Below are 26,739 nucleotides of genomic sequence, written 5' to 3'. Positions count from 1 at the left end.
TGTTTCAATTCCTTTGGAGAGTATACCTAGGGGTGGGGTTCTCGGGTCATAGGGTAACTCTGGATTTAATCATGGGAGGAGTTTCCAGCAGCGTCTGTACTGGGTCACATCCCCCGCCCCGTGATTGTTGGGGTTTCCGGTTTCCCCACATCCTTGCCAACACTTGTTGTCTGTCTCCCACGACAGCCATCCTAGCGAATGTAAAACGGCGTCTCGTTGTTTTGATTTGCACTCCCTGACGGCTGATCACGTTGAACGTATTTTCCTGTTCTTGTTGACCATTTGAGTATCTGCTTTGTGGAGAAACAGCGACTCAGATCCTTCCTCATTCTCAACGTCCCTGTTCTCTGTTAGTTGTAAGAGCTCTGTGTGTATCTCAGATGCTAGACCTCAATTCAATAAATAACTCTCAGCTGCTTTCCTCCCCGCCTCTGCACTGTCTCTTCTTTCTTTCTTATTTTTTAAGATTTGTTTATTTATTTGAAAGGCAGAGTTATACAGAGAGGAGAGGCAGAGAGAGAGAGAGAGAGAGAGAGAGAGAGAGGGAGAGGGAGAGAGAGAGGTCTTCCATCCACTGGTTCATTCCCCAGTTGGCCAAAACGGCCGGAGCTGCACCAATCAGAAGCCAGGAGCCAGGAGCTTCTTCCAGGTCTCCCACATGGGTGCAGGGGCCCAAGGACTTGGGCCATCTTCCACTGCTTTCCCAGGCCATAGCAGGGAGCTGGATCGGAAGTGGAGCAGCTGGGACTAGAACGGGTGCCCATATGGGATGCCGGCACTGCAGGCTGCGGCTTCACCTGCTGCACCACAGCGCCGGCCCCGCGTCATCTTTTGACTTTCTTGATGGTGCCCTGATGAACAAAGAGTTTTAAATTTAATAAAGGCAGAACTACACGTGATTTTTCTTCTGTTGCTAGTGCTTTCAGCGTTGTATCTAAGATCCGGAGTTCACCTTTATGTTGCCTTACAAAGCTTTTATGGTTTTAGCTCTTGTGGGGTCTTTGATGCATTTTGAGTTCATTGCTACCTGGTGAGAGCTAGCAGCCCAACTTCATTCTTTTGAATGTACATATCCGTTTATCCAATCGCCATTTTAAGGACATTCGTTTATTTACTTATTTGAAAGGCAGAATCACACATAGAGAGAAAGAGAGAGAGAGAAGCTGAGACAGAGACAGAGAGCTCTTCCATCCACTGGCTTAGACCCCAGATGGCCACAGTGGCCAGGGCTGGGTCAGGCGGAAGCCAGGAGCCTGGAACTGCACTCAGGCCTCACACATTGGTGTCGGGGGCTAGCACTTGGGCTTGCAACCTCTGCTTTCCCAGAGACATTGTCAGAGAATTGGATCAGAAGCAGAGCGTGCACGGGCCAGCACTGTGGCATAGTAGATTAAGTCTTGGCCTGCAACGCCAGCATCCCGTATGGACACCGGTTTGGGTCCCAAATGATGCAACTCCCTGCTAGCAGCCTGGGAAGACAGTGAAAGGTGACCCAAGTGCACTGTGTCGGGAACCTGGAAGATGCTCCTGGCTCCTACCATTTAGGGAGTGAACTAATAGATGGAAGACCTCTCTCTCTCCCTCTCTCCCTCTCTCCCTCTCTCTCTCTCTCTCCCTCTCTCCCTCCCTCTGACTCTGCCTCTCAAATAAATAAATACATCCTAAAAAGAGAAGACAACGACAATGGGGGAGCAGAAGCAGAACACCCAGGATTCCCGTGCCCCTGTGGGCGCCAGCATTGTAAGCAGTGGTTAACCCCCTGCACCACAGCGCCAGTCCCCAACACCACGTTTGCAGAGCTCATTTGTCCTTAGTGATGGTCATGACACCTTTTTTGAAGGTCAGTTTCAGAACTCTCCATCCTAATCCATTGATCTGTACGTCTATCAGTGTGCACAGTTTTGATTACATTGGAAATCGAGAAGTGGGGGTATTGCAAATCTGCTCTTCTTTTGCAGGAGTGTTTTGCCTCCTCTGGGTCCTTTGCTAGTCTCCTGTGAATTTTCAGGTCACCTTTTCCATTTCTGCAATAAGGCCTTTGGGATTCGATCAGGATTGCATCGAGTACCTAGGTCACCTGGGGTCGCGCCACCACCTTAACCAGATTTTGTCTTCCAACCCACGAGCACAGGGTTTCTTTCTGTCCCCTTAGGTCGTCTTCCTCTGTGCCCGGCAATGTTTTGTAGTTTTGAGTGTGCACGTCTGGGATGCCCTTGGCTGAAATTATTCCAAAGTAGTGTATCCCTTTGATGCTATTATAAACAGAATTATTTTCTTATTTTTTCCTTCTTGAACTGTTTCTTCCTAGTATATAGAAGCGCAACTAATCGTGTGCAGTCCTTCCGCTTTCTGCTGAATGTGTTGTCCTCCCTCTCCCCTCCCCACTCTTAATGTTTACAAAGATCTATTTTCAGTTTACTTAATGATCATAAAGTTAACCCTACACTGAGTTAGAGAGTTCAACAAATAGTACGAAGAACACAACACTGGTCCTCCACAGCAGAGACGAGGGCTGTGGACAATCACAGAATCTCAAAGTGTCCTTTTCACGCCGATGAACTACGTTTCAGCTACTCTGTTAGTTACCTCGGATCGGGAGAACGTGTGAAAGCTGTCCCGGTGGGATCGGCTTATTCCTAAGTGTAACGGTTTCCGGTTTCAAATAGGGATAAGAGCAGGCCATTCACCAGTAGACATGATTTTTGCTCCTTCTGCTCTGAGTGCTCTGGCTAGGACTTCCAGCACCAAAAGTGGGCGTCCTCGTCATGTTCCTGGTCTGGGGGGAAAGTTTTTGGTCTTTTACCATGGCATAGAACGCTTCCTGTGAGCTTTATTGTACTGAGGAAGGTGCCCGGTGCTCCTAGTTTTGGGGGGCATTTCAGCAATGCAGGGTGTTAGACGTGGCCGTATGCTTTTTCTGCATCAGTTTAGATGGCCATGTGAGGTTCTTGTCTTTCCGTTGACGTTTTTCGCTAATCGGTTTTCTATGTTGAACACCCGTTGTGTTCCTGGGATAAATCCCGGTTCGTGAGGATCTGTAGCTCTCTTCGTATGCTGATGGGCTTATTTTGCTAGTAATTTGTTGAGAATTTTTAAATTTACTCATACTCATAAGGGCTCTTGGCCTATGGTTTTCTTGTGATGTCTATATCTTGGGCATCAAGGTAAGGCTATCTTTATAGAATGGGGTAGGAAGCACTCTCTCTCTTCTACTTTTTGAAAAACTTTGAGAAAGATGTGTGATCATTCTTCTGTAGATGTTTGGTTGAGTTCACCAGGGAGGCAGCTGGTCTTGGGCTTTGGGGTGGGGGTGGGGGTGGGGGGGTAGGTTACCAATCAATCGTTGTATTTGCTCTTGGTCTGTTCGGATTTCCTTTTGTCTTGTGTCAATGTTGGTAGTTTGGGTGTTTCTAGGAACTTGCGCACTTCACACAAGTTATCTAATTCCTTACCTTGGGTTGTTGACAGCATTACTTTATAACCCCCGTTTTCTGTAAACCCTGTTGTCACGATCCCACCTCCTCTTCTGACTTTAGGAATTTCACTCTATTTTCTCTTCGTCAATCTAACTGACGCTTTGCCGATCTCGCTGCTCTTTGCAAACACACAGCTTCTGGAGCCATTGATTCCTTCTGTTGTTTCTCTAGTCTTTATTTCCTTTACCACTGTCATCATCTTTATTAGTTCTCATCCCTCTGCTAACTTTGGGTTTAGCCTGTTCTCTTTTTCTGGTGCCTGAAGGTGTAAAATTAGGTTATTAACCTGAGGTCTTTCTTCTTTTTTAATGTAGGCATTTACAGCTATGCATTTCCCTTGGAGTGCGGCTTTGGCCCCACCCCATTGGTTTTTGTAAGTTGTCCTTTCATTGTCCTTCTTCTCCAGCTATTCTCTGATTTCATTTGTCATTCCTTCCTTGACCTACTTCCTGTTTAACAGTGTCTTGCTCCGCTTCCACCCCTTAGTGGCTTCTCCAGCTTTCCGTTATTGATTTCTGGTTTCATTCTGTTTTGGATTGGAAAACATATTTTGTGTGATGTCAGTCTTTACAATGTTGTAGAAGACTTGTCTGTGGCCACACATGTAGTCCCTGTGGGAGGATGCTCCATGTGCACTGGAGGAGTGTGTGTTCTGTGATGGGCAGGGGGAGTGTTCCGTGTCAGGTTGTCTGAGTCTTCTGTCTAGTTGCTGTCTCCCTTATTGAAAGTTGGATATTGAAGTCTCCAGTAATCATTGTAGGATTGCGGTTAAAGACTGAATGTTTGCATCCCTTCAGCGTCCGTGTATTGAACCCCTAACATCCACTGTGGCTGCATTTGGAGCTGACACCTCAAAGGAAGTAATTAAAATTAAATGAAGTCAGGGCCCGGCACTGTGGCTCACTTGGTTAATCCTCCGCCTGCGGCGTTGGCATCCCATATGGGCGCTGGTTTCTAGTCCCGGTTGCTCCTCTTCCAATCCAGCTCTCTGCTGTGGCCCAGGAAGGCAGTGGAGGATGGCCCAAGTCCTTGGGCCCTGCGCCTGCATGGGAGACCAGGAAGAAGCACCTGGCTCCTGGCTTCAGATCCGCACAGCGCCGGCCGTGGTGGCCATTTGGGGAGTGAACCAACAGAAGGAAGACCTTTATCTCTGTCTCTCTCTCTCACTTTCTATAACTCTACTTGTCAAATAAATTTAAAAAAAATTAAATGAGGTCATGGTGTCAGTGTCCTTGTAGAAGAGAAACCAGAGTGCTCATCCTCTCTCTCTCTCTCCTTCTCTCTCTCCCTCTTTCTCTCCCTCTCTCTCTCTCTTTCTCCCTCATTCCCTCCCTCCTCCCCTCACACACACACAAAGAAGAGGTCCTGGGAGCACACACCGAGGCACCAGCCACCTACAGCGAAACCTTGCTGTCACCTTGATCTTAGACCCTCAGCCCTCCAGGACTTTGAGAAATAAACACACACTTTTGGAGCTTGTACTGTGTCACAGCGGGTTAAGCCTCTGTCCTGTATGGACACCAGTTCAACTCCCAGCTTCTCCACTTCTGATCCAACTCCCTGATGATGAGCCTTGGAAAGCAATGGAGGACTGCCCAGGTCCTTGGGCCCTTGCACCCACGTGAGAGACTCAGATGAAACTCCTAGCTCCTGGCTTCAGCCTGGAGAAACCCTCGATATTGCGTATTTGGCCCAAGTGCTTGGGTCCCCGCCGCCCACATGGGACACCCAGCTGGAGTTCCTGGTCCCTGGCTTTGGCCTGGCCCCGCCTGAGCTATTGTGCGAATTAAGGTGTGAACCAGGGGGTGGATGACCTCGCCCCCTTGTGTCTCCCCTGACTCTGTCACTCTGCCTTTCAAATAAATAAATCTGCCTTTATTTTTAATCATCTTCTTTTTCCTTCATGCTGTTTGTATATTTTCATCACGCCTGAATGGAAGTGAATTCGTCACAGACTTTGCCGTACTTTGATACTAGAATTTTCCTTCCTTATAAAACATTGAGTTGGAAAAACAGACTTTGTGCTTTGAATTCATCCCCAGATGGACACTTTCCTGAGAGATGAGTGGTCTACGTGGGGTTCAATGGCTGAACTTATTTATAGTCCTTGAAAATCATTTTGTTTAATGTTAAAATGCTTTTCTGCCAGCCAATTCTATAAAGACTGGGATTATAAAAGATAATTAAGTTCCTATTATTTGGCCTCGTATTCTTCTTTAAATTTGCATAAACATTTGTTGGTTTCAAATGAATGAGATGCACTTCCTCCAGTTATCTGGCTGAGACACTCCAATATGCAGATGACGTAGCCGCCTATTTTTCTATTTATTCAAATATTTGACACTTGACAATTACCTTTGCACACAGAATTAACAGCTTACAATTACCGTTAATTGTTGTGCCATTTTACCCTGGAATAATAAATCTACGTGTATCCTCCAAGTGATTGAAATGATCTCAACATACAAAGAACAGAAGGGGATTTTTCAGTTCCGGTGACTTCTAGAACACACTCGTGCATTTGAAAACGGATGTCCAGTCATTAGGGAAAGGTCCAACGCGCCGCCCAGTCTGCCGTCCTGCCGCGATCACGCTGACTCAGTATGATGCCCCAACCCTGCTCAATGGCTCATTGATTGCTATCGACTTCAGGCGTTTCAGAAATGCCACCAACATAGACATTCAGCTGCCGGGGCTCGGATGTTAACCTGAGGGTCCCCCAAAGCCCAGATACTGCAGTCCAAGGCCCCAGCGTCTGTGTCGATCATCCGAGGAGGCTGAATCCAGCTGTGGTGTTTACAGTGGAGTCCCCGTGGTCAAATCCTGGTGGCTTGATACAGAGGGACAGAGACGGACACACCCGCTGTCTCCTGCCATCTGACGCTCTGATCTTGGACCTCAGAGCTCTGATCTTGGACCTCAGAGCTCTGATCTTGGACCATGAACCTCGAAAACCATGGGCCAAAAACAAACCTCTCTTCTTCATAAGCACCATGCCTTGTGTGTTTCATCGTAGTTGCAAAAAATCTGAGTAACGCAAACCTCCTGCCAGGTACCGCTCCGCAGCCCAGGGTTGCATCTAGTCAGTCAACAGACCTTTGCCTGATACCTACTACTTGCTGTGTGTTTGCAGGCCCCAGGGATCCAGTGGCGAGCAAGACAACGTCTGGTTGCAGAGAGAAGTAGCCAGGCTGTTACTCTCAGGTGTGTGGAAGACACCCGAAGGACAGCACCGTGGGGTTACCCCCATCTACGCCCTCTGCCCTGCAGCTTTGACCTCTCTTCCCAGGCTGACGCTGGACTGGCCCAGAAAGTCGCTTTGGCCAACAGGACGAGTAAGGCGTGATGACAGTGTGCCAGCTCTGAGTGTGGTCTCCAGAGGCCTTGCCATGTTCGTCCCAGGTCTTCGACCGCCATCAGTAAGAACAGGCTCATTTGGGCCGGCGCCGCAGCTCACTAGGCTAATCCTCCGCCTTGCGGCGCTGGCACACCAGGTTCTAGTCCCGGCTGGGGTGCCGGATTCTGTCCCGGTTGCCCCTCTTCCAGGCCAGCCCTCTGCTGTGGCCAGGGAGTGCAGTGGAGGATGGCCCAAGTGCTTGGGCCCTGCACCCACATGGGAGACCAGGAGAAGCACCTGGCTCCTGCCTTCAGATCAGCGCGGTGCGCCGGCCGCGGCGGCCATTGGAAGGTGAACCAACGGCAAAGGAAGACCTTTCTCTCTGTCTCTCTCTCACTGTCCACTCTGCCTGTCAAAAAAATAAAAAAAAAAAGAACAGGCCCATTGTACAGGATAGCAGGCTCCCTGGAGGGGAGCCCCTTCATCCCCGCCAAGGCCATCCTAAATCAATGTACAGCCTGCAGACTGCCAAGCAAGCGAGAAAGCCCCAGGCAAGACCAGCAGGGCTGCTCCACTGACCCTGACACATGCGCTAACTTTCCACGGGCTTTGTTATGCAGCCAGAGCTAACTGATGTACACGCCAGGGCGGTGCATACCAGTGATGCGGGACAGCCAGGAACTGTTGGGAGTCCCGCGCCAGAAACACACACACCACCACACACGCATATGTATACACATACACACATACACACACACACACATGCATGCATACACGCACATACACATACATACCACACACATATACACGTACACACACCACACTCACACACATACAGACACACACACATACATGCATGTACATACACACCACACATATACACATACACACACCACACTCATACACATACAGACACACACATACATGCATGTACATACACACCACACATATACACACATACATGTACATACACGTATATATACACATGCATACACACATACACACAGACACATACACACATATACACATACACACATATACACACACCAAACATACATGCACACACCACCACACACGCACACGTACACACATACACATACACACACATACAAACACACATGCATGCATACACGCACATACACATACATACCACACACATATACACGTACACACACCACACTCACACACATACAGACACACACACATACATGCACATACACACCACACATATATACACATACATGTACATATACACATGGACACACACATATACACATACACACAGACACATATACATATATACACATACATGTACATACACACACATATACACATGCATATACACACAGACACATACATACATATACACATACACATATATACACACACCAAACATACATGCACACGCATGCACACACATGCATGCATATACACACCAGGTGCATACACCTACACACCACACACATGCACACACACATATACACATACATGCACAACACATACACACATACCATGCACACACATACACACGCCACACACGTGCACATACGTGTTACACATGTGTATGCACACCACATGCATGTATGTACACACCACACGTGCACATACGTGTTACACATGTACACACACCACATGCATGCATGTACAGACACCACATATGTACGCACATGCACCACACACATGCACATACACACACCCCACAAAAAGCCAGTGATAAGTGTCACAGGAGCTATGCTGAGTAAGACACGATCACTATTAGTCTTTTTGTAAGATGTATTTATTTGATTGAAAGGCAGAGTGGGGAGAGGCAGAAAGAGAAGTCGTACAACCCCTGGTTGATCCTCCACATGCCCACAGAAGCAGGGGCTAGGCCAGGAGGAACCGGGAGCAGGTACTCCATCTGCGTCTCCCACATGGGTGACGGGAGCCAAGTTCTTGTTGCCTCTGGTGGTTAGCAGGAAACAGTCAGAAACAGTCGAGGGACTCAAACCAGGCGCTCTGACTCGAGATGCAGGCATCCAAGCGGCGGCTTAACCCACTGCACCACCTGGCCCAGCGTGCTTTCACAACCAAAGTGGTTTCGTTTAAAAGATTTATTTATTTACTTGAAAGAGTTACACACAGAGAGGAGAGGCACAGAGAGAGAGAGGTCTTCCATCCACTGGTTCACTCCCCAGGTGGCCGCAATGGCTGGAGCTGCGCCGATCCGAAGCCAGGAGCCAGGTGCTTCCTCCGGGTCTCCCATGCAGGTGCAGGGGCCCAAGCACTTGAGCCATCCTCCACTACCTCCCCAGGCCATAGCAGAGAGCTGGGCTGGAAGTGGGGCAGCCGAGACACGAACTAGTGCCCACATGGGATGCCAGCACTGCAGGCAGCACCTGTACCACGACACCACAGTGCCGGCCCCACAACCAAAGCTCTTACAGCTCAGAGAAGGTAAGCAACTTGCCATGGCCACAGAGCTTGCAAGGTGGTGGGCCCAGGAGTTGAACCTGGGTCTGTCTGGCTCTAGCAAGTGAAGTTTTCATCGTCTTGGGGGACCACAGGGAGAGGGAAAGGCCAAGAGTAGCACGGGGGTTCTTGTGGAGTCTGCCTTCCTGGGCGTGGAACTGTTTCGCTCAGTTCCTGCCTGTGTTTGCTCACCCTTCACATCCCCTGCCTGCTAAACTTGAGCTCTTTCTGTGCACTTCAGACCATTCAAAACCTGCTGCAGGGCAGAAGGGCCACCCGCACGTAAGTATAAGGTGCCCTGAATCCATCGGAGCAGGGAACCAGCAGGCAAGTAGACGGGGAGGCGGAGGGAGGGAGGCGGCTAGGACATTGAGCCGCTTCCCACTCCCAAGCGCCCACCCCGCCCCACCCTACCACCACACACCACCTGCCAAGCTCAAGACCCAAGGAGCCCAACATCGACCTGCAGCCGCCTGCTGGCAGCCCTCTGGCAAACACCCCGGCGTTCACCATCTGCTCCACACTTCCTGCTGCCCGGCCCTCCCGCCTCCTCCAACCCACTTTGGAACCTCAGCCCAGGGGTAGGAGGTGGGACTGTGGGTGCAGGACTCACTCCCTGGGGCCGGCCAGTTCCTTCCCTGGGGAGATGGAAATGCTCACAACGGTAGGGTTCTCTAATCCAACGCAGTAGCTGCAGACCGCAGCCAACTCAGGCAAAAAGGCCTTATGGAGGGCCGGCGCCGCGGCTCAATAGGCTAATCCTCTGCCTTGCGGCCCTGGCACACCGGGTTCTAGTCCCGGTCGGGGAGATGGATTCTGTCCCGGTTGCCCCTCTTCCAGGCCAGCCCTCTGCTGTGGCCAGGGAGTGCAGTGGAGGATGGCCCAAGTCCTTGGGTCCTGCACCCCATGGGAGACCAGGAAAAGCACCTGGCTCCTGCCTTCAGATCAGCGCGACGCTCTGGCCGCGGTGGCCATTGGAGGGTGAACCAACAGCAAAAGGAAGACCTTTCTCTCTCTCTCTCTCTCTCTCTCACTGTCCACTCTGCCTGTCAAAAAAAAAAATTTAAAAAAAAAAGGCCTTATGGAGAAAGTCCTGGGGCAGGGGAGGGGGCTCCCAGGAGAGAGGGAAAAGTTGGAGTGGGAGGGAGAGCAAGCCTGAGGGATCCCAGTCGCAGCCCACGGGGCTTCTGCGAGGTGTCACCACCCCCGTGAACGTGCTGTAACCAACTTCAGGCTTCGTTGTTGCGGCTGCTCCAGATTCCATTTCAGAAGCAAGCAACTGGGGCCAGCGCTGTGGTGCAGCAGGTTAAAGCCCAGGCCTGCAGTGCCAGCATCCTGTATGGGTGCCGGTTCGAGACCCAGCTGCTCCACTTCCGATCCAGCTCTCTGCTATGGCCTGAGAAAGCAGTGGAAGACGGCCCAAGTCCTTGGGCCCCTGCACCCACGTGGGAGACCTGGAAGAAGCTCCTGGCTCCTGGCTTCGGATCAGCACAGCTCCGGCCGTTGCAGCCATTTGGGGAGTGAACCATTGGATGGAAGACCTCTCTCTTTCTCTTTCTCTGGCTCTGCCTCTCTGTAACTTTGCCTTTCAAATAAATAAGTCTTTAAAAAGAAGGAGGAGGAGACGAAGAAGAAGGAGGAGGAGGGGGAGAAGGAGCAAGCAATTGGCTCCTCTTGGCTGGAGGAGGGCAGGTATCTGGACTGATGGCCCTGGCAGACTGCAGCAGTCCAGGCGGGACATCCCCGGGAGGAGGCGGGGTGGGAGGGGGGTGCCCTCACCGCAGGCTACCTCTGCAGACTCTCCTTGCACCCTGCATTAGCCCGGCTTTCCAATGGATTCCAATGGCTTCCAACGGTAAGAAGACCTTTCTGTCTCTCTCTCTCTCCCTCTCTCTCTCTCACTGTCTAACTCTGTCTGGCAAATGTATATTTATTTGACAGGCAGAATTACAGAGAGGCAGAGGCAAAGAAAGGTCTTCCATCTGCCAATTCACTCCCCAATTGGCCACAACAGCCATAGCTGGGCCCATCAGAAGCCAGAAGCCAGAAGCCAGGAGCTTCTTCCTAGTCTCCCACACGGGTGCAGGAGCCCAAGCACTTGGGCCAACTTCTTCTTCTTTTTTTTTTTTTTTTTCTTTTGACAGGCAGAGTGGACAGTGAGAGAGAGAGACAGAGAGAAAGGTCTTCCTTTGCCGTTGGTTCACCCTCCAATGGCTGCCGTGGCCGGCGCACCGTGCTGATCCAATGGCAGGAGCCAGGTGCTTCTCCTGGTCTCCCATGCGGGTGCAGGGCCCAAGGACTTGGGCCATCCTCCACTGCACTCCCAGGCCACAGCAGAGAGCTGGCCTGGAAGAGGGGCAACCAGGACAGAATCCGGCGCCCCGACCGGGACTAGAACCCAGTGTGCCGGCACCGCAAGGCGGAGGATTATCCTAGTGAGCTGCAGCGCCAGCCATGGGCCAACTTCTACTGCTTTCCCAGGCCATAGCAGAGAGTTGGATTGGAAGTGGAGCAGCCAGGACTCAAACCAGCACCCATATGAGATGCCGGCACTGCAGGCGGTGGCTTAACCCGCTATGCCACAGTGCCGGCCCCTTGGGGATTAAATGTCAACACATGAAGCCTGGGGGACGCTGACCCCAGCCCCAGGCCCTGGCTCATCTCCTCAGTAAAGAGAACACACAGGGAGCAGCTGACTGTTCGCAGGGGCAGCCTACGCAGAGGGTCCCCCCAAGGAATTGAGGTCGGCTCTGAGCCCTGAGGGGTCAGGGAGCCAGGTTTAGGGCTGAGGGGGGGGAGCACTGAACCAGGAGGGAGCCACAGAGCAAAGAGGAAGGGAGGAACCCACGCAAGGTCCAGATCTCCCACCCCCATCCAGCGCAGGCTGCACGCGGTGGGCACTGGGGGCTGCATCCACCCCCCCCAACCCCCCACCACCCCATCCCCCCACCCCCCGCTTCTTCAGACAGCACTTCTGGAATCTCAGGAGCTAGGAACACCCCTCCCCCACCCCCAGTGCACCCTGACTAGCCCCCAGGCTGGGGATGGGGGTGGAGCTTTCGACACAGGGCTTAAGCCAAGAGCCGGCTATAGCCACCTGCCACAGTGATTGGTTAAGGGCGGTCCAGTGACCTCAGCAGGACCAATCAGAGACTTTGGAGGAACAGTGCTTAGTAGAAGCCTTTGGAATTCTCCTCCTGTGTGGGAGCACCGCTTTGAGTGCTGGCTGCTCCACTTCCCATCCAGCTCCCTGCAAATGCACCTGGGAAAGCAGCAGAGGACTGCCACCCACATGGGGGACCCGGATGGAGCTCCAGTCTGACTCAGCCGCGGCCATTGCAGCCATCTGGGCGGGGGGTGTGTGTGTGTGAAGCAGCAGATGGGATTGGTTCTGCCACTCACTGTCCCGGACTAGCTGCTGATGGGGGAAGGAAGGCCCCTGCCCAGAGAGACTGACCCGGGGTGTGTTACAGCAGTTCACAGGAGGAATGCTCTCACTATCTAGATCTCCGAAAATCCACCAAGCCCGGTGCTTACGGAAGCTGTTAGGAAAATGGCGCGACCTACACCCCTGACACCATCCTAGGCTCTAGCCCCTGCCTCCATGGCTGGGAGCCAGGTGCCCCCACGGCCCAACCACAGGTGTCAGCTGCACCCCTATCCTAATGGGATTTGCTGCTCCTACGTCCCTGCCCACTCCCGGCAAAGGTTTAACAGGACCCATTCCTGAAAACATGGCGCGCTCTCTCTCTCTCTCTCTCTCTCTGCCTCTCAAATTAAAATTAAAATTTAAATTAAAAAAAAAGCCATAGCTATGTCAAGAAAACAAAAAAGCTTCCGGGACATCCTCAGTTACAACCCACTGGCCAGTTGGAGGTCGCAGGGTCCCCGCCAGCTAAAAGCGCTTGGGAAGTCAGCGAGGGCAGAGGTGTTGACCTGCTGGCCAAGCAGACATGGTGAAGGGAAGGAGAAAGCTGAATCGGTGTGCGGGAAACCAGTGACCCCAACCTGGCCCCCTGCCTGTCTTTATAAATAAAGTTTTATCGGCATGTCGCTGTATCCACTTGGTTACAGCAGTACGGGAATGTGGGGAAGACTTCTCCGGGCCGATACAGCAGGCAGTGTCTACAATATCTACTCTCTGGTCCTTTACAGAAAATGCTGCCACCTCCCAGGGCGGGCGGCAGTGCCTGGCAGCCAGAGAAAGCCTGGATTTTTTCCCCCGGAAGTAGTTTATTATTTTTGAAAGAGTACCCCAATAATCCCCCCCAAAATCGGAACATCTTGTCTCTGCTGACATGTATTTTATAGTTGAGTATTTTATTTCAATTGCATATGCAATAAATAGTGAGCCTTTTTTAAAAAGATTTTATTTATATATTTGAGAGGTAGAGTTACAGAGAGGGAGAGACAGAGAAAGACAGGTCTTCCATCCACTGGTCGACTCCCCAAATGGCTGCAACGGACAGAGATGGGCCAGGCTGAAGCCAGGAGCCAGGAGCTTCTTCTGGGTCTCCCACATGGGTGCAGGGGCCCAAGCATTTGAGCCATCTTCCACTGCTTTCTGAGGCCTTAGCAGCGAGCTGGATCAGAAGAGCAGCAGCCAGGACTCGAACCGGTGCCCATATGGGATGCGGGCGCCGCAGGCAGAGGCTTGGCCTGCTATACCACAGTGCTGGAGAACAGCAGGTCTTAAACAGCCCAGAGCTTGGGGCCAACACAATTCTTGAACTGACCCTGATTTTCAGGTCTTCTGTTCATGGTCTGCCTTCCGTTCAAACAGGGTCTGAACTTTACCCTGGCAAGGGCTGTGCCAGGTCCTGGGTAGGGAAAGGGTGGATGGATGGGAAACCGAGATAGGGAAAGCAAGAGAGATGAGAGAGCAGACCTATTCCGTCGCTTCCAGGAGGATGTGCGGGTGAGAGGAAGGAGGCGGGTCTCCCGGGTCAAGGTGCACCTGCTGTAACAGAGGTGGTTTCCGTCTCCTAGAACAGTCTCCGCCCCACACTTGGGGTCCCTGGGTCTTTGCATTGTCTGGCTGCCATGGGTCCTAAGACATTGTCCTTGTCTGCACGGCTGTCGAGTCCATCTTCTGTAGCCATCACAAACCACTTGAGGCCGGGCAAGCGCCACAAGTTTGGGATGGAGGTAGAACAGATCTTGGAAGACAATTAGCGGTCGTCAGATTTCTTGGAACTCGGGGGCGAGATCACTGATGGGTGGGTGTCCCCAGGAGTCCTCAGTGCCACGGGCACAGCGTCACAGTCCCCTGCACCTGGGGACTCACTTCTGCTCCCCGCATCACAGGCAGAAATGGTCTCCCGTGGACGGCACCAGTGGCTCCCACCCATGGCAAGGAACTGGGACGGCATGCATGCTGGGACCTGTGCGTCCCATTGCTCTCCACCTCACACCAACCTCTGCCCACGGGGTAAGACCGAAAACTTCACCCAACACGGAGGGTTTCTGGCAAGGCCAAGGCAACTTGGGCTGGCTGACAAGGTCACAGCAGAAGGTCTGCCTCAGCAAGGCGTGAGAAGGACAGCTGTGGTCCTCTTGGTGGTTTTAGGTTTGTTGGGAACTGCACTCTGCATGAGAAAGCCAGAGTCCTGGTGGTCCTGCTAATGATCGCTGTATTTCTAATTTTAGGGAAGAACGCTTAGTCTCATAACCCCCAAAATGTCCACTGCTTTGTAGAATTCTAATCAAGCAGAATGTTAGTGTAGGAGAAAGGGTTAATGCTTTATGCAAGGTTGAGCTGTTAGTGGAAAAGAATTAAAAGGCAACAGGCTCTCTAGTATATACTTCCCACTAGAATAAAGACACATGTTAATAAAGCTTTAATTCAATATATGCTACAAATACAACAATAGCTAGGATGTCAAAAATATAGAATAGATTTAAATGAACCTTTAAATAAGTACAATAAAGCAATTAGAGTTACAGAAAGAACTACAAAGAGGGGATCCATTTTTAAAAGGGCCTGCTTCGGCCGGCGCCGCGGCTCACTAGGCTAATCCTCCACCTTGCGGCACCGGCACACCGGGTTCTAGTCCCGGTCGGGGCGCCGGATTCTGTCCCGGTTGCCCCTCTTCCAGGCCAGCTCTCTGCTGTGGCCAGGGAAGGCAGTGGAGGATGGCCCAAGTGCTTGGGCCCTGCACCCCATGGGAGACCAGGAGAAGTACCTGGCTCCTGCCATCGGATCAGTGCAGTGCGCCAGCCGCAGCGCGCCAGCCGTGGCGGCCATTGGAGGGTGAACCAACGGCAAAGGAAGACCTTTCTCTCTGTCTCTCTCTCACTGGCCACTCTGCCTGTCAAAAAATAAAAATAAAAAAGGAGGGGCCTGCTTCGAACTTGGGGCTTCTAGTAAAGATTAGATTAGGAAGGTAGTCTAGCTTGCGTAGCCAATTTCTGCATAGCTTGACAGCACTCCAGGCCTTGGCTTGTGTGGGCAGCCCGTTATCTCGCACCTGTCTGCGATTGTAACCCATGCTCTGAATATGTCCTTGAAAATCAAAGAAATTGTAATTAGAAAAAAATGGACAACAGACTTGTTATTGTGAGAAAAAAGAAGCATTATTTGACTTATGATATAAAAATAAAATCTGGTGCCGAGAGCCAGAGCCATGCCAGCAGCCTTGCTGTGAGTGTCTCTCATTTCTTCGATCACCAACACCTCTCACGCCTTGGGGCCCCTGGACTGGCCGGAGCTGGTCTCTGGCAGGTTTCAGCAAGTATCGCTCTTTAAGGAAGACTCAAAAGCACAGTGTTTTGTGGAAAGTGTATCGCTCGGGGGCCCCAAGGCCGTGAGAAACATCCTAAGGAATAGAAAGGATTTGAATCAGAGAAACTTGCTGTACCGGCCTGGGACAACCTTAATCCAAGGGAGTGGCATGAAGGGCAGGACTCTAGGGACAGTGTAATGGGGGGACACTGGACTCCTGGGGATACACTTCAGCCCCCTGGCCTGCAGAGAGCCCAGGCTACCCCCCCACACACACACATACACCCAGTGCCCAGTGCCATCTGCCCCGCCCTCCAAGTGCAGGGGGGTATCAAGGCTCCAGCTGGCACCGCATTAGCCGCTAAATTACTTCCTGTCCATGGGTCCAGAAGGCCCTTCCGGGAGCCAGGGCCTCACCAAGACGTGTTTGCCCAGCTTGTCACTCAGTGCTGTGTCAGGGCGAACTCTCCCCAGCCTGAAAGAGGAGAGGGAAGAGGAGCAGGCTCTGCCTTAACAGGCTGAACCCGCCACCTGCAGAGGGCGGCCCGGAAGGAGACCGCAGGTGGAGTGCGGGAGGCCAGCTCTGTTCCCCTAAGCCTGGTCTTCTCCCAAAGGTGTCAGGGGGCCTAATGGGGTCCTCTGGGTACACATGAGCCCAGGAGAGGAAGCAGGATGCCCTACCCCCAGAGGAGGAGCAGGAAGGCGGGTACCCCAGAGCACAGGGGACAGGCTGCAGGAGATGGCAAGGGGAGGAGCTCCATGGGGGAGGTCAGTGGGACAGAGAACCACTTCCTGTAGCCCTCCCAGTTCTCCGCGCCCAGCAACGCAGTGCAGAGATTTTACCTCTTTATTATGGAAGTGTTCAAATGTGCACAAAAGCAAGAAAATATTATTTATTTATTTGAAAGGCACAATTATGAGGGGGTTATGGGGAGACACACACACACAGAGGGAGAGAGAGAGAAAGGAGATCTTCCATCCACTGGTTCACTCCCCAAATGGCTGCAACGCCTGGAGCTGAGCTATTCTAAAGACAGGCGCTTCATGCGGGTCTCCCACGTGGGTACAGAGGCCCAAGCACTTGGGCCATTTTCCGCTGCTTTCCCAGGCCCATTAGCAGGAAGACTTGAACCTGCACCCATATGGGATGCCGGCACTGCAGGCAGTGGCTTAGCCCACTGCGCCACCACACCTGCCACCTACCAATCTTTTTTTTTTTTTTAATCTTTTTGGTTTGTGGACTGAGTGTTTTAAAGCAAATCACTGGCATGATATCACCTGTGAATTAAATGTGTGGAACAAAAACGAGAAGCCATTGGTGGGACTGGCCTGGTCCTCCAGGGCCCAACAACAACACAGCCCAAACCCAGAGACTGAGTCACTCGTGCAAAATGCCGCATCACCAAATCCAAACTCCTCCGACAGGTCCCAAATCACGCAAGTTCTTCCTGAAAACAGGGGGTGGGGGGCTCCAGTCCTCTGGAGTCAGCGCTGCCAGGAAGTCCTCCCAGCTTCATCTGCTGTGGACCCAGCGGCTCTGCACCGGCTGGTTTGCAGTACCGCGGTTCAGGAATCGCCGCTTAAACCAGTTCTCTCTATAACTAAATCTGGGGTCACCTTGTCGTTTGACCAAAGCTGCTAATTACCTGGGCTGGGGATACTACAGACAAGACCGTCTCGCGTTCACAACCGAATCCTGAGCAAGGGGTTAAGGACCACGAAGAAAATCCAGGTCGCCCACCACCCCGCGCCACGGCGGGCGCCAGGGTCCTGGTGGCGGCCTAGAGGGATGACCCCGGGCGGGTGACCGAGTCCCCCGGCCCGGTCCCCGGGAGGGGGGAGGGGATTTGTTACTCGTTACCGGCCGGAAGGCAGAACCGGGCCGTTGCCCACACTCACGAATCGGGCAGCCGCAGACCGGGCCAAGGATGCAGCTGGGTCACCGGACGTGGCAGCGGCGGTAAAGAATTGGGGGGTGGGGCGGTTTCCGAAGGCAGGGGTGGCCTCGGAAAGAGGAGGGGGCCTGCTCCCAGGGCCAGCAGGGTAACCGCCCCGCCGCTTCCTTCCCGGGCCGCCACGTGGCGAAAGGGCCCGCGAGACCGGCACGGCGCCCGCGCCGGGGGCCCAGAGCAGGAAGTCGTCCCCGGCGGGCGCGGCCCCTGGGCGCGGCGCTACAGGTGCGGCGCTGCAGGTGCAGCTTAAGGGCGGTGCGAGCTGGCGCCCAGCGCACTGGACGAGGTGAGCGCCGGGTCGCTTTCGCTGCTCGGGAGCGCAGCCCGGGGCGCCCCGACCTCGCCCCCCCGAGCCTGCTGGAAAGGGAAGGGGACCCCCGCCCCGGGGAAGGAGTGCTGCCTTGAGACTCCCGGAGCTCGACTCCGTGGGATTCCAGGATGCCTCGGACGCGGTGATAGAGCGAACAGGTTGAGGTCCGCAGGGGGCGCGGTGGGCCCCAGCCTCTGGCAACGGGGCCGGGGGTCTCGGGAACTAGGGGTGGTGAAAATGGGCGACAGGAGGGATCAGAGTAAGGTTCTGGAGCAGTGAGCTGGGGCTTGGTATGGGGCCAAGGGGGCTGGTTCCGGGGCGTCTGGAAGCCGAGGGGCGAGGGGTGGTGTCAGGGTTCTGGGGGCGCGCCCCAGACTCGGGGAGAGGGGCTAGTGGACCCGCAGCGCAGCGCCTCGGGAGCTGCGGAGCTCACGGTGGACGCGGGCTGGTGATGGAGCCCTCCCGGGAAGGCGGCGCAAACCCAAGCATTCAGAGAGGGCTCCCTGGCCGCCGAGGGCCCCACCGGCAGCGGGCAGCCGAGCCGAGCGCCACAACCGGGCGGAGACGCCAGCCAGACCCGCGAACGCCGGTCCTCCCGGGGGCTGTGGCTTTAAGAGCGGCGCCAGGCGAGCGGGCTCTTTAAGGAGGGGGCTGGGGGCGTGTCAGGAAATGAGCCCTGGGCCCGCCCCGCCCGGGAGGCGGCCTCGGATGTCCGGAGGCTGCAGGCTGAGCCGGAGCCGGCGCCCGGGGAAGCAGCGCGGCGTGGGCTCCCGGTGGCCCGGCCCCGACCGCGTCCTCCGTGCCCGCGCCCTGAGCACCTCTGACCTCCCCGCACCCCTCCGCGCCGCACGCCCGTGCTCCGTAAAGCTCCTCGGGAGCCCCTCTTTTCGGCAGCAGCCCCTGCCTCCCTGCACCCCGCTCTGCTTGCACCTTCTTCCCCTCGGCCCGCCCTCCCACCTTCTCCGCTTCTGGCTCGCCAGGATTCCTCCCTGCTAGGCCTCGGCCCCTGGCCCCAGCCCCCAGCCTGGCCCTCGCCGCCTCCGCGTACCTGGTCTCATGAGTCGCTCAGGGGGGCTCACCCCAAAGCCGCCTCTCCACCCAAAAGGGCCTTGGAGGAGCGTCTAGCCCGCCGCCCCGGGGGAGACCCAGTGGAGGAGGCAGCGAGCTCACCCCCTGTGCCCCAGGCCTGCAGTGACCCGGCTCCTCTGTTACCATGAACAGGGCCCCTCTGAAGCGGTCCAGGATCCTGCACATGGCGCTCACCGGGGCCTCCGACCCCAGCAGCGAGGCCGAGGCGGGCAGCGGCGAGAAGCCGTTCCTGCTGCGGGCCGTGCAGATCGCGCTGGTGGTCTCCCTCTACTGGGTCACCTCCATCTCCATGGTGTTCCTCAACAAGTACCTGCTGGACAGCCCCTCCCTGCGGCTCGACACCCCCATCTTCGTCACCTTCTACCAGTGCCTGGTGACCGCGGTGCTGTGCAAGGGCCTCAGCGCCCTGGCCACCTGCTGCCCCGGGGCCGTGGACTTCCCGACCCTGCACCTGGACCTCAGGGTGGCCCGCAGCGTGCTGCCCCTGTCGGTGGTCTTCATCGGCATGATCACCTTCAATAACCTCTGCCTCAAGTACGTGGGCGTGGCCTTCTACAACGTGGGCCGCTCCCTCACCACCGTCTTCAACGTGCTGCTGTCCTACGTGCTGCTCAAACAGACCACCTCCTTGTATGCCCTGCTCACCTGCGGCGTCATCATCGGTGAGTTGGGGGGGGGGGGATCATTGGTGAGTGGGGGGAAGCAGGTGGGCGTGCGGGCAGACATCCTGCAGAGCAGCCCCGCCAGGGGATTGGGGGGGTCTCTGGGCCTCCTCTGCTGCCCTGGTGCACCAGTCGTGTGAGGAAGACCCTGGGGCCCAGAGAGAGCTCCTGACTTGCTTACCATCGAGGTCACAGTCACGGTCATGGTCACGGTCATGGAGCGAGGCAGGGGCCCAGCCAGGGTGAGAACGAGCTGACAAGTCCACAGCCTATGCTGGACAGGTTAAGCCGCCACCGCTCACTCAGGACACCTGCATCGGATGGGATGGGTCTCCCATCCAGCTTCCTGCTGGTGTATAGCTCACGTCCCTCAGAGGGTCCCCGCCACCCACGTGGGGGATTCCTGGCTTCGGCCTGGCCCAGCCCTGACTGCTGCAGGCCTTTGGAGAGCAAAGGAGCAGATGAGGATTGATCGATCTCTCTGTCTCTCTCTCTTTCTCCCTCTCCTTCCCTCCACCCCCCGGCTCTGACTTTTAACTCAATAAAAATAAATTTAATTTTTTTTTTTGCATGTGCCAGGCATGCTCCTAAATAAGGTGGGATTTTATAGTCCAGGTTTTATGCAGGGAAAAGCAAGGCCCAGAACCGTAGGGAACTTGTCCAAGATCACACGGCGGACGTGTGGAAGAGCTGGGATCGGAGCACACGAGCGACCTGGCTCCGTCGTCCACGCACTTGGCCGCTGTGCTGCAGGGCTTCCCGGGAAGCCTGAGCCCCCAATGCTCCTTTGACAAACACCCCTTCGCCCTCTGACCTGGTCGCCCTCTGACCTTGCCAGCTCAGGGCAGCCCCTGAGGGGGGGGGGTCCAGAGATTCGCTTGGACATGCCCTAGCTGCCCTCCCAGACTTGGCCTTCAGATGATTGATGGAGACGCTGTTGCTTATCATTTCCCCTGTAGCATTTCCTTTGTCCCCCCCCCCCAGAAGTCCCCTGGGCAGGGGGATGAATGGCCCCATCTCCCTTCAAACAAGGAAAGTGGAGCACAGAGAAGCTAAAGGACTTGGCCAGGGCCACACAGCTAAGAAAGGAGCCGCGCGGGGACCTCCCAGGCCTGTGCTTCTAACCACCCTGCTCTGTTGGCTGCTGGAGGTTAGAGCTGCGCCATCCACTACACTGGCCCCATGCGCATCTAAATTCCTCCCAGTGCAACAGTTGCGGAGTTGTAACCTGATCCAGCACCGGCTTTTCCAGCTGGGGGCTGTTCTGTTGTATAGCACAGTTGATAGGACATTTCCATCACCGCAGAATTTTTTACTGGGCAGCAGACAGGATCCCGGAGTCTCCAGCCTCCTGTCCCTGCCTGGGGCCTCCAGGGCTCGGTCCTGCAGGAATGCGCTCCTGATGTGCACCTGTTCCCATTTTTGCTGGTGCTGTGCCATTCCTCTGACTTGGCCTATATATCCTTCCTGCTGCCTGGGTGGGGGAGGATGGACCCGTCCCCTGCCATCTGTCCTAGAAAATGCGTCCCCTTGCTGAGCCCCTGCTGAATCTACGGCTTCTCAGTCTAGGTCCCAGAGGTGGAGGCGGTTGGGTCCGGGGATGGGTGGTGAGTGGGAGGAGCTACTGAGACCCCGCCCCAGCAGAGCTCACTAAGCTGCTCCTGCTCTGCCCCCAGGCTGGTCCCCCTCACCGCCTCCAGTCCTCCCCCAGCGCCCCACTCCCACCCCCAGCACCTCCATGATTGGCTTGCAGAAAGGTGAAGTTACAGGAAGCTGAGTCCCGAAAGTAATGGCTTCGGAGGCCAAGGGAGCCAGAGGTCAGGGGTCAGGGGTCAGGTGCCAGGGAGGCAAAAGCTCCCTGCCACCCCGGGGCCTGGCCCCCACCTGCCCTGTTTCTCCTTCCTTCCTCCTCGTGGGGAAGATGGGACTCAGGCGACTAGCCCAGGCCGCCCCTCCCTGCTTCCCAGACCGCATGGCTGGGGAAGGGTGGGGGCAGAGTGCTGAGAGCTGAGTACCTCCATGTACTCATTCAGCAGCTGTTACGTGGTGGCTAGTGCCAGCTCTGGGGAACCACGCTCAGAACAGGTAGACAGCTCCTGCACCGCTAGAGGGCGTGGTGATGGTTATGCCAGGGTGCTGAGGGCTGTGCTGGGCACCCAGGGGTGCTGTATGGACCCTGTGGAGGGAGGGGAGGCAGGGAGGGGCATTCTAGGCAGGCTCCCTGGAGGAAGTGCACCGTGGTGTAGAGGATGAGTGGAGAAGAGAATGTCCTCGTGGTCATCTCCACGACGGGGCTGCAGCGACACACGCAGACCCCAGGCTGCCAGGGGTGCGGCCGTGGGGGCTGAGTGGGGTGAGTGTGGAATTTTTCCTGAGGGCAATAGGAGCAGCAAGGAATCTGTGCTCTGGGGAGGTCATTCCTAAGGTCAGAGTAGGGGTCATTCATGAAGGGGAAACGGAACCAGAGAGGTGCAGTAACTTCTGCAGGACCATTCAGCTTCCAAACTCTACAGCCGATTTGGGGCCAGATCTCTCTGACACCAAAGCTTTCCCACTGTCCCATGTTGCTGGGCATCGTGGCAGGAGGCAGGAGGTGGGTAAAACCCAGCCCCTGCTTTCCGGAAGCACAGGGCCTGGCTAAAGAGACCCGACAGCCTCCAAGGGCAGGTGCCTAGCAGCCCTGGGCAGCTGAGTGGCTTTGCTGGGAAGTGCAGACAGGAAGAGGCGTGGCTGCTGGGAGTATCAGGAAAGGATTCCCCCTGGAGAGGCTGGCTTTGACCTTGAAGAAAAAATGGCCGCCGCCTGGGAAGGAGGAGTGAGTTCCTGATCCAGGAAGGGAACCCTAGGGCAAGGATGGAGATGGGAGGGTGATCAGAGGACAGGGAAAGGCGTGGCTGAGGTGTGGCCTGCCCCGGTGCTCCGGGCAAGGGGGAGCCATGGAGGCTGGTGGAGCCAGAGGTGACCCAGGATCAGAGTCCCAGAACGACCGAGGGTCCTAGACTTCAGGCTACAGGTGATTCTGTCCCACTGCACCCAGGGATGAAGAGCCCAGGAAGTCACCTGCCCCAAGTCCGCACGAAGTGGCCCTCACGCCTGAGAACTCGCGTCCAGAGCTGTGGTGCTCAGGGCTTCCGGTGCAGGTCTATGGCTTCCTGCCGGCCAGCACCGCTGCAATTAATGGAATAATGGGGTTTGTGGCCTCCTCCTGGGTGGGAACAGGAGCTCCAGGCCACTGCCCCCTGGCCCCGTGCACTGTGCTTGGGCATGTCTTTACAGGGGAGGCCTGGGCAGGAAGGGACGGCACGGTCCCGTCCGTGAACTTCAGCAGCAAGATGCTCTGCCCCTCCTCCTCCCATCCTCATCTCGCTCCTCCCCCTCACCCTGGTCCTCTCCCCGCTGCAGGTGGCTTCTGGCTGGGTGTGGACCAAGAGGGCGCCGAGGGCACGCTGTCCCCCGTGGGCACCCTCTTCGGGGTGCTGGCCAGCCTCTGCGTCTCGCTCAATGCCATCTACACCAAGAAAGTGCTGCCGGCGGTGGACGGTAGCATCTGGCGCCTGACTTTCTACAACAACCTCAACGCCTGCTTCCTCTTCCTGCCCCTGCTACTGCTGCTTGGGGAGCTGCGCACCCTCGGGGACTTCGCCCAGCTGGGCAGCGCCCACTTCTGGGGGATGATGACGCTGGGCGGCCTGTTCGGCTTCGCCATCGGCTACGTGACGGGGCTGCAGATCAAGTTCACCAGTCCCCTGACCCACAACGTGTCGGGCACGGCCAAGGCCTGCGCCCAGACGGTACTGGCCGTACTCTACTACGAAGAGGCCAAGAGCTTCCTGTGGTGGACGAGCAACCTAATGGTGCTGGGCGGCTCCTCCGCCTACACCTGGGTCAGGGGCTGGGAGATGAAGAAGGAGCAGGAGGACCCCAGCCCCAAGGAGGGCGACAAGAGCGCCGTGGGTGTGTGAGCTCCTACAGGGACCCCTGGAAGGCTGTCCGGGCGTCCCCAGCAGCGAGGCTGGGGGGAACCTGTGCTTGCCGGGAGTATCAGACAGTTGCCAAACCCGTCTCTCCCCCGGGTGCCATTTCTGGGTTTCCGCCCCGCCCCCCCGCGGGATGAGCGCCCACTCCATCCCCTCCCGGGGCCTGTCTACCTCCACACCCCTGAGTGGGGTTGGTGCGGCCTGCGGCCCCTAAGGGACAGTATTGGCAAATCTTCACTTCTACTCAGGGCAGGTCGGGGTGTGACCCCACCATAGCCAGCTTGGGGGGCACACCTCCGGGGTCCTGGCCCCGCAGACCCACCCAGCTTCCGAGACAGTGGGCTGGTGCTACCACTCCTCTGCACCGAGACCAAGGCCGGAGGAAGCGGGTGGGAGGTTGAAGTGTCCTGGTGACCGACCCTGGCACCACCCCCGACCAGGGACAGCTGGAAATGGGGCGGCTCAGGAAGAAGGGGGTCCCCCACCCCATCTGCACCCTACCTTTCCAGCTTTAGAACACAAGGGGGCCGTGCTCCCCTAATCCCTAACCAGACACCAGACCTACCTGCCCCTAAGAGGCCACAGTGACCTCTGAGCTCCCAGCACCTGGCCGGGGGCGGGGGGGCTGCTTCCCCCTTTTCCCAACTCTGCCTGCCCCCAGGTCTTGTGGTGGGGCTCAGAGCCTTCCCCCAGGGGAGGTGCTCTCCCCTAACCCAGCCTGAAGGTGAACATTCGCATTCCTCCCTGAGTGGGACTGGAAGCACCCGCCTGTCACGTGGCTCCTTCCCTGGGGAGGCCTCAGGAGGCAGAAGCAGGAGCAAGCTCCCTCAACCTGTCTGAGCCCACAAGAGCTCCACGCTGCATCCCAGGACCTTGAAGGTGAGGGTCCCAGCAGATGAAATTGGGGGGGACGCAGATGGGAGGGTGAGGGTCCTCTCACCCCCCAGGTAGTCCCCCCACAATCCCAGGTGGTTTCAATGAAGCTAGGGGGCCTGATGCCCTGGGCTGCGAGTGATTTAACAATAAATGGAGTGACTTGTCCTGTGTGTGTGTGTGTGTGTGTGTGTGTGGGCTGAGTGAGGGGCTGCAGGGCCTGGAGGGGGCGGGGGTGGTGGTGGTGGCAGCCAGACCCTGTGCCACCCACCCTTGCTTTCCCAACCTCCACCCCAGCACGTGATGGAGGGGGGGGAACTGGTCTCCCATTTCACAGGTGAGGCCACTGAGGCTCAGGGGGTGGGATCCAGCATTCTCTGACTCTGGAGCACACAACACGCACTTAAGCACAGGGCCCTGGACTACCCCATACCCCGCCCACTGAGTCCCTTCTACATCTAGCACCTCCTTTTGAGCGCCTACTGTGTGCCAGGCACAGGACTGTGTGGTGTGAACACGAAGGCCCTCCCTCGCAAACCCCCCTCAAGGGCCCCTAACAGGAAGCATAGTGGAAACACTGTGCTCTGGGGGGTGCAGCCCCCCCCCCCACTGCACCACACCCCCCACATAGGCACAAGGAGGCCTGTATCATCTCTGAGCCGCCCTGGCCTGGCCTGGCCTCACTCATACCAGCCACACTCCCACCACAGGGCCTTTGCACTTGTTGATAGCACTGCCTGGTGCATTGTGACCCCAGATCTGATTGTTCCTTGGCCACCTTGAGAGCTTGCCTCTTGTCTTTCCTCAGAGGGTTCTTCTGTGACCCCCAAACTGAAAGCGTACCCGAGCACTATCCCCTAAGCCTTCTCATTCTTCAGTTTCTGCCCCCAAGTCCTGCTGACATAGCCAATGGCGGGGGCCTGCAGGGAGCTGGACAGGGCCAACCGCAGCAGCCGCGGTGTTTGCTCTGCAGGCCTGGATTGCTAGAACACTCCTCACGGTGTGCGAGAAGCAGAACTCATTACGCCGTCTCCTGATTTTTAAACAAGAGCCAGGCTTAGAGAGCATCGTGAGCTGCGTGGCACACAAATGGGCCTGGTGCAGCCTCGGGCCACCGTGTCGCAACCTTTCTTAGACTACAAGGGCTTGGGAAGCTCGTTGCGTGTGTGGGAGGTTGGCTGGAACAGAGCACCCGGGGGCAAGGGTGGCAGCACCTCCGTGAAGCAGAGCCAACGCGGCTGCCACTGTCGCCCGTCCCAGTTAGGGTGCCCGTCCTGCTCCACCTCCAGGGAAGAGAACCTTCCAGAAAGGGATTCCCCCGGGCTGCTTCCATCGTCTTCCAGCAGCAATTAGTAGAGTGTGGGCTCTTCGAGGATGTGAGAGGTTTTACTGCCCTTGTTATTTTTATTTTAAAGGATTTACTTTTTTTTTTTTTTAATTTGAAAGGCAGAGTGACACAGAGAAAGAGAGAAAGAATCTTCTATCCACTGGTTCATTCTCCCAAATAGCTACAATAGTCTGGTCTGATCAAGAATGAATCCAGGAGCCTGGAACTCCATCCGGGTCTCTCACGTGGGTTCAGGGGCCCCAGCACTTGGGCCGTCTTCTGCTGCTTTCCCAGGTGCCCGAACAAGGAACTGGATCGGAAGCAGAGTACTAGGGTCTCGAGCCGGGGCTCTAATGCGGGATGCCAGTGTTGCAGGCAGGCCTAACCCACGGAGCCACAGCACCAGCACCTACTGCCCTTACTCCTCTGAGTTCTCGCTAATGGACAGGGAGAGGAGAGGGAACCCGGAGGGGTTGGGTTGCTGTTTTGTTACTGCTCATAATAACAGTTGCAGGACAGTAATAATAACAAGGAAGTCTTGTGTTCTTGTAGACAACATTT

At 55.7% G+C, this 26,739-nt stretch overlaps 1 protein-coding gene across 4 annotated transcripts; it reads left to right on the top strand.

The window, feature by feature from the left end:
* Positions 1-18,077: 18,077 nt before the first annotated feature.
* On the top strand, positions 18,078-25,018 carry SLC35C1 (solute carrier family 35 member C1). 4 transcript variants are annotated; one of them, XM_051852667.2, is made up of 3 exons: positions 18,078-18,226; positions 19,472-20,001; positions 23,404-25,018. In XM_051852667.2, the coding sequence occupies exons 2-3, from the start codon at positions 19,503-19,505 to the stop codon at positions 23,961-23,963; spliced, it is 1,059 nt and encodes a 352-aa protein (XP_051708627.1). In that variant the 5' UTR covers positions 18,078-18,226; positions 19,472-19,502; the 3' UTR covers positions 23,964-25,018. The 4 variants fall into 4 exon arrangements, with proteins under 4 accessions (XP_051708627.1, XP_051708634.1, XP_069920530.1 ...); XM_051852674.2 differs by lacking the exon at positions 18,078-18,226 and adding an exon at positions 18,277-18,414; XM_070064429.1 differs by lacking the exon at positions 18,078-18,226 and adding an exon at positions 18,304-18,408.
* The last annotated feature ends 1,721 nt before the right edge of the window (positions 25,019-26,739 follow it).

The sequence above is a fragment of the Oryctolagus cuniculus genome, chromosome 1, assembly GCF_964237555.1.
Source record: "Oryctolagus cuniculus chromosome 1, mOryCun1.1, whole genome shotgun sequence".
Taxonomy (NCBI): domain Eukaryota; kingdom Metazoa; phylum Chordata; class Mammalia; order Lagomorpha; family Leporidae; genus Oryctolagus; species Oryctolagus cuniculus.
The sequence above is the reverse complement of the archived record's forward strand: the minus strand, read 5'-3'. Positions and strand labels throughout refer to the sequence as shown.

Excerpts from the sequence above, each read along its gene's own strand:
- SLC35C1 (XM_051852660.2), top strand. The coding sequence starts at position 19,464 with ATGAACAGGGCCCCTCTGAAGCGGTCCAGGATCCTGCACATGGCGCTC. Across the intron at positions 20,002-23,403 it reads CACCTGCGGCGTCATCATCG|GTGGCTTCTGGCTGGGTGTG; the intron begins GTGAGTTGGGGG and ends TCCCCGCTGCAG.